Source organism: Salvelinus alpinus, chromosome 5 (genome assembly GCF_045679555.1).
Source record: "Salvelinus alpinus chromosome 5, SLU_Salpinus.1, whole genome shotgun sequence".
Taxonomy (NCBI): Eukaryota; Metazoa; Chordata; class Actinopteri; order Salmoniformes; family Salmonidae; genus Salvelinus; species Salvelinus alpinus.
The window spans coordinates 9,540,107-9,552,001 of record NC_092090.1 but is presented as its reverse complement, the minus strand read 5'-3'; the positions used below and the strand labels follow the sequence as shown (position 1 = coordinate 9,552,001).

General features: G+C 42.0%; 2 protein-coding genes across 3 annotated transcripts; both read right to left on the bottom strand.

Moving 5' to 3' along the window:
• Window positions 1-578: 578 nt before the first annotated feature.
• On the bottom strand, window positions 579-4,608 carry LOC139575504 (troponin I, fast skeletal muscle-like). Its single transcript, XM_071400505.1, has 7 exons — window positions 3,953-4,608; window positions 2,687-2,719; window positions 2,423-2,459; window positions 1,942-2,070; window positions 1,335-1,424; window positions 975-1,151; window positions 579-771 (listed from the first exon to the last, which is right to left on the bottom strand). Exons 2-7 carry the CDS (start codon window positions 2,692-2,694, stop codon window positions 685-687), a joined length of 528 nt encoding a protein of 175 aa, XP_071256606.1. The 5' UTR covers window positions 2,695-2,719; window positions 3,953-4,608; the 3' UTR covers window positions 579-684.
• Window positions 4,609-6,365: 1,757 nt separating this feature from the next.
• LOC139575505 (troponin I, fast skeletal muscle-like) lies at window positions 6,366-11,522 on the bottom strand. 2 transcript variants are annotated; one of them, XM_071400506.1, is made up of 7 exons: window positions 11,406-11,522; window positions 9,767-9,800; window positions 9,479-9,515; window positions 8,170-8,298; window positions 7,862-7,951; window positions 7,540-7,716; window positions 6,366-6,873 (listed from the first exon to the last, which is right to left on the bottom strand). In XM_071400506.1, exons 2-7 carry the CDS (start codon window positions 9,772-9,774, stop codon window positions 6,790-6,792), a joined length of 525 nt encoding a protein of 174 aa, XP_071256607.1. In that variant the 5' UTR covers window positions 9,775-9,800; window positions 11,406-11,522; the 3' UTR covers window positions 6,366-6,789. The 2 variants fall into 2 exon arrangements, with proteins under 2 accessions (XP_071256607.1, XP_071256608.1); XM_071400507.1 differs by lacking the exon at window positions 11,406-11,522 and adding an exon at window positions 11,269-11,351.
• Window positions 11,523-11,895: the final 373 nt, after the last annotated feature.

The following is an 11,895-nucleotide window of genomic DNA, read 5'->3' as shown; positions in this document are numbered from 1 at the left end:
TCAACTATTGTCTTTCTCTCTCTTTGAGTCAACTACTCACTACATTTGATGCACTGCAGTGCTAGCTAGCTGTAGCTTATGCTTTCAGTACTAGATTAATTCTCTGATCCTTTGATTGGGTGGACAACATGTCAGTTCATGCTGCAAGAGCTCTGATAGGTTGGAGGACGTCCTGTGGAAGTCGTCATAATTTCTGTGTAAGTCTATGGAAGGGGGTGACAACCATGAGCCTCCAAGGTTTTGTATTGAAGTCAATGTACCCAGAGGAGGACGGAAGCTAGCTGTCCTCCTAGCTACACCATGGTGCTACTCTACAGAGTGCTGTTGAGGCTACTGTAGACCTTCAATGCAAAAAATGCGTTTTAATCAATTATTTAGTGACGTGAATATATTTCGTATAGTTTTATCTAAAAAGGATAGCATTTTTAATGTTTCGCAATTTTTATTTTTATGAAATTCACTGAGGAGGATGGTCCTCCACTTCCTCCTCTGAGGAGCCTCCTCTGACTCACAGTCACGCATGCACACATTTTATAATTTGGCCATTTCCTTCATTATAAAAAATAAATAACAAAATATTGAAGTATTTTCTTTTATTAGACAGAGTAGAGTAAAAAGGAATGACAGGAGGAGAATGTATCATACAGGGCAGTAGATTAAAATGGAGGATATTGGGGGGCTTGTTTAAGGGTCGGACTCAAACATCTTCTTTCTACCATCCATGCCAGCTTTGTCCTCAATGTTCTTACGCCAGTCAGCTGCATCTTTCACCTGTGGAGTTCCAGAAGGGAGAGGGTCAGTCTATCTAGCATGGGGCCTCTTGGACACACTCTAACCCTACTCAGTAAAACAAAAGCAACCCTACCTCCTCCTTGACCTCCTGTTCTTATGTCCAGAACAACACTCACCTCCTCCTATAGTAACATTATTAAACTAAACTATAATGATGTTCTTATGTCCAGAACAACACTCACCTCCTCCTTGACCTCCTTCTTGACTTGCTTCAGGTTGGACCTCAGATCCATGGACACCTTGTGTTTGGAGCCCAGCAGAGCCTGGAGCATAGCGTCAGCAGACATGCGTACTTTCTTCAGGACGGGCTTCCGGAACTTACCATTCAGGTCTTGTAGTTTTATCTTCAGATCCTCAATCTGAACAGAGAGAGAAAGAGAGAGAGACAGAGAGAAAGAGACAGAGACAGAGACAGAGACAGAGACAGAGACAGAGAGAGAGAGAGAGACAGAGAGACAGAGAGCATGTTCGTCAGTGAAATTCCCCCTTTATACTGAAGAATGACCATCTGTCCAGGAATACATTTGAAAATGTAACTATACCTCCTTATCAGACTTGGCTACTTTGCTTTGCGTGTCATATCTCTGCTCATCCACTGCATCAATCTGCTGGTGGAGCTTCTTGCACAGATCCTAGAGAGAGATAAAGAGGACAGAGAGCGAGAGAGAGAGGAGAGATAGAGGGAGCGAGAGAGAGAGGAGAGAGAGAGAGAGTGAGAGAGAGAGCGAGAGAGGAGAGAGAGAGAGAGTGAGAGAGAGAGCGAGAGAGCGAGAGAGAGAGAGAGAGAGAGAGAGAGAGAGAGAGAGAGAGAGAGAGAGAGAGAGAGAGAGAGAGAGAGAGAGAGAGAGAGAGAGAGAGAGAGAGAGAGAGAGAGAGAGAGAGAGAATGTAAGCGAGTACATTTAAAGAAAATAGGAGATATTTGTGAAATTATATAAATTATATAACTATTATAATTATATAATATCCTGGAAAGCTACAATCCAGCTTGATTTTGTTCCACCCTTACTTTAACACCCCTAATTGAGATGGTCAGCTGCTCCTCAGGACCATGAATGACTGAATCAGTTGTGTTATAGTGTGGCTGGAGCAAAAACCTGCACACCCAGTAGCTCTCCATAGGTTGGTCAACAGCTACCTCTCTTCATACCTGGAGTTCCTGCATGGATCCCGGGACGGAGAGAGAGGGGACATTCTCATCCATGTACCTGTTTTTGTCCTCCTCTGCCTGGATGGCCTCAGCCTCTATGAACCCCTGGGCAATCTGGAGCATCAAGCTCTGGGGGAATTAACACAGGGGGAAGTGGTCCGTGTACCCAGACACAATGGTTAGCCAGTTGATCAGAAATGCAGTTGTTTACATGTAAATTTTGTCAATAATTTGACTATTTGGATTAAAGTTGGGCTTAGTGTACATCCCTGTCACACTCCCCAGAGGAAAACATGTATTTATTTTTATTCTGGGATTTAGATTTTAAAATCTTGTATTCAGATTTTTTTTGAATTTGATAATTGATATATAAAATCAAGAATCCTTTAAAAAAATGTAATGTTAATGTGGACTGAGTCCTTCCGACGTCTCTGAAGACGTTATTATGACACGTTGTTGTGCGTCTAGGTCTCCTCCTTACCTTGAGATGTTGCCTGCGACTCGATGACATCTTTTTACTTCAGAGAAGATTAGATGGGGGGGAGGAAAAACATGAGTTGGGATACACAGCTTTAAGAGCTTGGGATGAAAACCACAGAGTACCAGTTGATGTACTGAATGCTCCTGAAGATCACCAAAAGTTGACATGTATAATATATGGAATTCTTGATTCTTAAAAGATATTTCAATAAAAATGAACATGTTGAAAGAGCTGTAAATGTATTATAACAGAATCAGTACATACTCTGACATCTTGGCCGGTGGTTGATGTCACTTCCTTTGAAGAGAGATATGAATAAGTTGTCAGCGTTTGAAGACATAATTGTTATGGCATTAACTCAATGTATAGTCTACCCTTTGTGGAAATGATTCATTTTAACACACAGCCCTCAGGGTTAGAGGGGCACAACACATCTCTACATTTAGACAGGGTGTGGTAAGGCAGTTGTCTTGTGGCATGGGTCTATTTGTGCGTTCCTGTGTGGTGGTGAGGGGGGTAGCTGACTAACACCCGAAACCACAACAGCTGAGAACTCCCTCCCTGCCCGCTTCCTGTGGACTTTCCTTAAAGTGTCCCAAGACAGGGTGCAGCAAAGGGGCCAACACACGTCCCAGAAAATACCTGGCTGGGCTACTGGCTCTGTCTGACAGACCTAGACCACGATCATAACCATGTAGTCTGGACACTGAGTGTACTTCTAGTTTGTCTTCTATCTTTTAATTGTTTGATTTAGAAAGTGTTTCTGACATATCTGAGGGAAAAACTAGTTTGTCTGCCACTTCAAAAATGTCAAAAAAATATACAGAAAAGTTTACAGTGATAAAGAAAATCTGTCTTCAATTAATCAATCTGTACCCTACGTCAGTTAGACTGGATAAATACCAGGAAGTCTTAAAACTATTTTCAAATGAAGTGTGTAAAAAGATCATGCCATTCATTAAATCAATAACTCCTCACTAATGTTCAGTATAACAGTAAACCTATAAGAATAACATCTTGGCTATTTCTCCTAAAACCTCTTCCTACCTTGTGAAGTCAGTCAGAGAATCATTTTAACCATTTCATTTAAAAAATTTACAAAACACTCCTTAAAACACAAAGCATTCTACCACAGTAACATTTCTGTGTTCCGTGAGATGGATGGATGCCATGTTAATTGATACATGCCAGTTGAATGTTAGGACAGCCAACCTACTAGTTAGCATCCTGATCCCAAGTGTTGAAGAAATGACCCTCTGTCAAAGTAGACAAGGTACAGCATCTTCTTCATTTTGTATAAACACCAAGCTGTTTTAGGTTTTACATATTCTTGTAAATTAATGCCACTTACACATGTAGCCTAAACATTTTTCAGTGAGTAGCATCCATGTACTATGTTGTGTGATAATTACAGTCAGCTAATAGAAAAATGCTAGACTATAAATCACAGTGATACTGAATCTCTACTGAATGCAGAGTTGAAACCAAGACAGGACAGGAGATAGAAGACAGGAATGGGAGGAATCTCACCTAGGAAGAAGAGAGCGTTGCAGGATGGAGGGATGAGTGACTGAGATTGTCAAGCCAGGGAGGAGAAATATGATGAAGGATATATATAGGCACAGTTCTGGGATCAGCTGTCTGTTTAACCCTAAAAGCGCCAACAGGGGAACATTTTGACCTCAAGGGCACAAAAACGTCATAATTTAAAACGCCTTTTTTGTCCTTCTGAAGTTTAAGGACTTGTCAAGCAACTAATAACTAACAAAAACACACCATGTACAATGATTTCTATGTTAATTAATATGGTGGAATGAAAAAAGGTATCTCTTTAGTTCAGTGGCGTGCCGTGGGCCTGGGGCCTAGGCCTTCAGTGAGGTACTACACAGTCCCACCCGAATTAATCCACCTCTTATTACCATCATTATGCCATGGCTCTAGACACTATACATTTAGACAGAAACGCAGTATAACCAGGCGTTGCGTCACCTTGAAATTGACAAATTGACATTTTTGGGTAAACAGTGTTTAACAGACAACTCAAGTTTGCAAAGCCAGTGTGGCTCCAAACACCAAATCGATCACTTGCAAATAATAGGCATTCCCAGCAGTACAGTTTGCAGTGCTTCTCGGAGCCTGTGAGCCATTGACAGCACTCGTAGTTGAAACTTTGAACGTGGCGAGCGAACGAACCCCTTTCCCGCCTGTGACAGGCTTTGTGACGTCGGGCGACCTCTCCTTACAATGTCTAACTTTTCTTGAAAAGTTCGTCTTGAGAATGGCGTTATAATTATATCCTCGACCAAATCGATATCTTCTCCTCCTTCCGCCATTGTGGGTTGAAAAAACAGCTTAGTAGAACGCGAATTAATTCGTTTATCAAATTCAGTTTCCTAGATCTGCATAGACCTGCCCATAGGACCTGCCTCTCAATATTGGTAATCCAATCAAAAGACGTGGACGCACTACGCCTGCTAGCTGGCTCCTGTGTAACACTGGAGCCAGCCAGCAGGCGTACAATAGCCAACTCTAAAGCTGATTGGTTGACACAAAATTTTCATTTCCATTCACTTTAAGCTACAAGCGCCCGCACTGTTGATTCTGAAGGCCTGAGGGCAGATTTTAGACCCCTGGCAACACATGATGGCTGAATATGATTGGATAAAAGATCTAACATAAAGACCAGCCCTCCAAATCTCAACCTGGGGCTGGAAGCAGTGCAACCAAGAGGAAAGCTATGAAATGAAGAGTATAACTCTTACTCTGGGGAATAATTTAATACATATTTGTGGGAAAATATATTTAAAAAAAAATTATATTCTGATGATGTTTAGGCCAGCAGAGAAGGCCTTGCAGGCCCTGACGGCCCACCACTGCTTTAGTTAGACGGAGAGGTAGGGAGTAACCAGATGAAATCAGAGTTAGAAAGAGAGTTAGGGAGTAACCAGATGAAATCAGAGATAGACAGAGAGGTCGGGAGTAACCAGATGAAATCAGAGATAGACAGAGAGGTAGGGAGTAACCAGATGAAATCAGAGTTAGACAGAGAGGTAGGGAGTAACCAGATGAAATCAGAGATAGACAGAGAGGTAGGGAGTAACCAGATGAAATCAGAGATAGACAGAGAGGTAGGGAGTAACCAGATGAAATCAGAGATAGACAGAGAGGTAGGGAGTAACCAGATGAAATCAGAGTTAGACAGAGAGGTCGGGAGTAACCAGATGAAATCAGAGATAGACAGAGAGGTAGGGAGTAACCAGATGAAATCAGAGATAGACAGAGAGGTCGGGAGTAACCAGATGAAATCAGAGTTAGACAGAGAGGTAGGGAGTAACCAGATGAAATCAGAGATAGACAGAGAGGTAGGGAGTAACCAGATGAAATCAGAGATAGACAGAGAGGTAGGGAGTAACCAGATGAAATCAGAGATAGACAGAGAGGTAGGGAGTAACCAGATGAAATCAGAGATAGACAGAGAGGTAGGGAGTAACCAGATGAAATCAGAGAGCTGCTGTCCAGTGTGACCCCAAGGAGCCGTATTTGGTAGCCACACCTGCTGAGCTCTAAACAGCTGGTGATCTGACAGTTAGATTCTGCCCTTACTGACCCCAGTGACCCCAGTAAGCCGTCTTCGGTCGCCACACCAGCTGGTGGCGTTTATCAGTCAGGCTGGTTCCTGCTGACCAGGAGGTCTCCAAACAGACTGGTTAAGCCACACCAGCTGGTGGCGTTTATCAGTCAGGCTGGTTCCTGCTGACCAGGAGGTCTCCAAACAAGCCACAGGACAACTCCTCAGTGTGGATTTTGTGGTCCCTTCCAAACGTTGTACCCCTTGAACACTTCAATGTTACTATCGCCATGTAATTTCAACAGCAGGTTTAAACCAGTCAGGAAGGTCAACTGGTCTGTTGTTGTGGAGAAGTAACAGTAGTGACTCCACAAATCACAAAAACACTTTTTATTAGCTGACCAGGGTTTATTTGATGACAAATAGTATAAATATTGCACAATATAATTTTTAGGGGGGGGTCACGTAACTGTTTTTGTGTTACGTGTGAAACAAAAGACTAGATATCCAATGGGGGACAAACGGAAATCCCAACACATAGCTCGTCAACGCTGGAGTATTTGATTATACACGTGGATATTTGTCAGAAGAGTTCCAGACAGGTTTCGTTTCTACTCCTTATTAGTCTCAAACATCTTCCTGTCTGGAACTCTGGAACATCTACTCTTTGTGAGTCTCAAACATCTTCCTGTCTGGAACTCTGGAACATCTACTCTTTATTAGTCTCAAACATCTTCCTGTCTGGAACTCTGGAACATCTACTCTTTATTAGTCTCAAACATCTTCCTGTCTGGAACATCTACTCCTTATTAGTCTCAAACATCTTCTTTCTGTCTGATTTGTCTTCGATGTTCTTACGCCAGTCACCCACAGATTCTTTGTCCTGAGGTGGGAAGAGAAGCAGAATTAAGTACATGTTTTTTGAAAGATATAACATTTGGTGTTTCGGCAGTGGGATCCTCAGTGTTAGTATGATTCACATTGGAGGGTTGGGTTGAAAGGTTTCACAGTTGTCGCTGCTTAGAGATAGGCCTATACTGGGAGACATTGTCTTTGAAAGGTTTCACAGTTGTCACTGCTTAGAGATAGGCCTATACTGGGAGACATTGTCTTTGAAAGGTTTCACAGTTGTCGCTGCTTAGAGATAGGCCTATACTGGGAGACATTGTCTTTGAAAGGTTTCACAGTTGTCGCTGCTTAGAGATAGGCCTATACTGGGAGACATTGTCTTTGAAAGGTTTCACAGTTGTCGCTGCTTAGAGATAGGCCTATACTGGGAGACATTGTCTTTGAAAGGTTTCACAGTTGTCGCTGCTTAGAGATAGGCCTATACTGGGAGACATTGTCTTTGAAAGGTTGGATTTATGATATGACATTTGGTGTCAGAAGTGGGATCCTGTAGAACAGCTACAGAACAGACACATTCGTGGACGAGGCTTTAAAATAAAACATTCAAATTATTTACACAGTAAATAAGTAACGTTACAGTCGTATAGTAACATTATTAAGCTGAACTATAATGATGTTATTATGTCCAGAACAACTCTACCTCCTCCTTGACCTCCTTCTTGACTTGCTTCAGGTTGGACCTCAGATCCATGGACACCTTGTGTTTGGAGCCCAGCAGAGCCTGGAGCATAGCGTCAGCAGACATGCGTACTCTCTTCAGGACGGGCTTCCGGAACTTTCCATTCAGTTCAACTACCTTCATCTTCAAGTCCTCAACCTGTTTGGAATTCAACAGGAAGCACTTATCACACACAGACGTTTGACCTGCCAAACGCCAAACATCAGTGGAACTACTGTTACTCCTGTGGCTCTGTCTTAGACAGTCAGTTAATAATATGAGTACCAGTGGTAGAACTCCTCACCTCCTTCTCGGACTTGGTCACCTTGGTTGACATGTCGTATCTCTCCTCATCAACCCTCTCGATCTTCTGATGGAGCTTCTTGCACAAGTCCTGAAGAGAGACAGAGAGAGAGAGATTGAGAAAGAGAGAAAAAGAGACGGAGAGAGAGAGAGAGAGAGAGAGAGAGAGAGAGAGAGAGAGAGAGAGAGAGAGAGAGAGACAGAGAGACAGAAAGAGAGAGAGAGAGAGAGAGAGAGAGAGAGAGAGAGAGAGAGAGAGAGAGAGAGAGAGAGAGAGGGGGGGGGTTTGGCTTACTGCTAATAGCTTACCGTGAGCTCTGCCATGCATACCAACAATTCTGGGGCAGGGCAGTTCTCCTCCATGTACCTGGCCTTCTCTGCCTCAGCCTCGACTTCCTCAGCCTCGAGCAAGCCGGCAGCGATCTGGAGCATCAAGCTCTGTACGGAGGGGGGAGGGGGACAAATCACATCACATTACATCATTACATCAGTTCAGCGGCCACTTCTGCTTGTCTATGGGGTTGTCTATATCAATCATGTATTCATATCACTATTCTTGAAGGTCTCTAGATGGACAGAGCTCCAGGTGAAGTGTTGTGAGTGATGTAGAGCTTTCAGGGTTCGTTTCTACTCCTCAAACTAGCTCCTGCTGACCAACAAGTCGGCAAGGTCTACTACAGCGTGTGTGTGTGTGTGTGTGTGTGTGTGTGTGTGTGTGTGTGTGTGTGTGTGTGTGTGTGTGTGTGTGTGTGTGTGTGTGTGTGTGTGTGTGTGTGTGTGTGTGTGTGTGTGTGTGTGTGTGTGTGTTTTGGGGGGGGGCTAACACTGTCTGGATCACATAACATTTACCCCTTGACCACTTAGTGTGTGAATATCTACTCTCGTCCAACTTCCAAGCATTTGACCCCTTGACCCCTGAAAATGACTATAGCCATGCAATGTAAAGTCAGCATGGAAATCAGTCTGTGAAGTCATGCAGGTTTTTCTCTGTGTGGTACATGTTCAATCTAAGCCTGGGACAACTTTATAGAACTTGAAGGTCTTTATAGAACAGAAAGTCTTTATAGAACATGAAGGTCTTTATAGAACAGAAGGTCTTTATAGAACAGAAGGTCTTTATAGAACTTGAAGGTCTTTATAGAACAGAAGGTCTTTATAGAACTTGAAGATCTTTATAGAACAGAAGGTCTTTATAGAACAGAAGGTCTTTATAGAACATGAGGGTCTTTATAGAACAGAAGGTCTTTATAGAACCGAAGGTCTTTATAGAACAGAAGGTCTTTATAGAACAGAAGGTCTTTATAGAACAGAAGGTCTTTATAGAACAGAAGGTCTTTATAGAACAGAAGGTCTTTATAGAACTTGAAAGTCTTTACAGAACTTGAAGGTCTTTATAGAACAGAAGATCTTTATAGAACAGAAGGTCTTTATAGAACAGAAGGTCTTTATAGAACAGAAGGTCTTTATAGAACATGAGGGTCTTTATAGAACAGAAGGTCTTTATAGAACCGAAGGTCTTTATAGAACAGAAGGTCTTTATAGAACAGAAGGTCTTTATAGAACATGAGGGTGTATTAACTGTTTATAAAACCATTTTGGATTGAATGGTGCTCCTTACCTTCAGGTAGTTCCTACGGCTCGTTGACATCTTTTTACTGATTGGATAAAACAGATCAGGGTCATTTAAGGGAAATATACAAGGTGTCGCCACAGAGACAGCTACGTGACGATGAAACAATTACGGTAGGAAAAATTGCAACACTATTGGGAATCATCAGAGCATAGTACTAATCAGTTTTACTGCCTGGTTTTCTATGTGGAAAACATGTTCACAGACAGAATATACAGTAGATGAATACAGTATAGTGTTGTATATTTTTCTGTAAACTGAAAAATGTAAACTTACTCAGACATTTTGGCCGGTCGTTTTGTTTTACTTCCTGTGTCAAGAGATGAACAGTAAACAGCTTATTCATTTTGAGCTATTGTTATTTTATGTAGTTTGGGGGTGGTGAGGGGAGAGGGAGGGGGGTAGAAACCAAATATTTAAAGTTTTACCCAATGCAAGTCATGTGCCATTGCATATCAAAAAGAAATGCAACAAACATTCGACAATGAATGGTCAATAATTTGATCACTAATTTGCTTGGATCAGTTTACCCCAATGTAACACAGCAGTCCAACATCGACAACACAGCAGTCCAACATCGACAACACAGCAGTCCAACATCGACAACACAGCAGTCCAACATCGACAACACAGCAGTCCAACATCGATAACACAGCAGTCCAACATCGATAACACAGCAGTCCAACATCGACAACACAGCAGTCCAACATCGATAACACAGCAGTCCAACATCGACAACACAGCAGTCCAACATCGATAACACAGCAGTCCAACATCGATAACACAGCAGTCCAACATCGATAACACAGCAGTCCAACATCGACAACACAGCAGTCCAACATCGATAACACAGCAGTCCAACATCGATAACACAGCAGTCCAACATCGATAACACAGCAGTCCAACATCGATAACACAGCAGTCCAACATCGATAACACAGCAGTCCAACATCGATAACACAGCAGTCCAACATCGATAACACAACAGTCCAACATCGATAACACAGCAGTCCAACATCGATAACACAGCAGTCCAACATCGATAACACAGCAGTCCAACATCGATAACACAGCAGTCCAACATCGATAACACAGCAGTCCAACATCGACAGCATAATTCCTGCTGGTGAAAGAGGGAGGGCTTGTTTCCTCTGTAATGAATGTCTTTGAATCTGTACGATATAATCCTCCCCAAGGTTGATAGCAAATCAACAAGACTCTCATTTCCTGAAAGTGTTGGTCGTGCAGGAGTCCATAAGGACTATGACACCAAAACAGGTCGGTTCAGAAAACACAGCTGACATTCACAAAATGTATGTTCAGGAATTTATGAAAATACCCAATTGGATTTTCCGAAAATACCGAATTGAATCTCAACAAATCTATTGGAATAACATCAAATAAGCCATTTGAAGTAAACTGTGAAACGACAACATAAATTCAAGGTTACAATTATAAGACATACAGTGACTATCCACATCCTACCATGCCAAAGCTATATTTCTGAATGAACTTCAGTCCTTTTTACAAAGTTTATGAACTAACAACTGGGCAAACAGAACCACAAGAGCCTTTCAGCAAGACATTCACTCTGAACTACAGTGAAAACAACAGCTGAAAACCAGGCCTTGGATGTATCTCGTCCAACACGTGTCTAAAACACACAGACAAACACCTCTGAATATCCCAACGCCACAAACCCAAGTTTCCTCTTGAGAGAAATAAAGTTATCTTTTATTCTATTCTAAAAGCATTGTAAACTATCAGAGCTCACACACCACACGCAATCTGGTCCAAAAGTCACATCTATCCCCACATGGAATGGACGACACACAATCTGGTACCAACAGATGAATAAATGAATACACAGCACATTCGTTACAGACGGAGCAGAGAAGAAAGAAGAACATCTCACCTGCAAGCCCAGTGAAGATACAAGTAAAGGATGTGGGGATGAGAACTACAGGCAAGACAGAGACAGGAACAGATTTGGAAAGCTCAGCAGAAAAGCAAAAGGGCAACGTTCTCTGTATGGGAGTGGGGCCAGGTCAGGGCCAATGGGACAGTTAGTTCCTGAAATACCTCCGCATTCGTAAAACATCTGCCATTGACGTTTCTGATAAGATTTTACTTCAAATATTCCTGACATTAGATTTGGCATTAAATAATCCTGACTTTAGATTTGATTTAAAATAATCCTGACTTTAGATGTGATTTGAAATAATCCTGACTTTAGATTTGATTTAAAATAATCCTGATTTTAGATTTGATTTAAAATAATCCTGACTTTAGATGTGATTTAAAATAATCCTGATTTTAGATTTGATTTAAAATAATCCTGATTTTAGATTTGACTTAATCCTGACTTTTGGTGAAGAGAGCACCCACTATACGTTACCTCATAA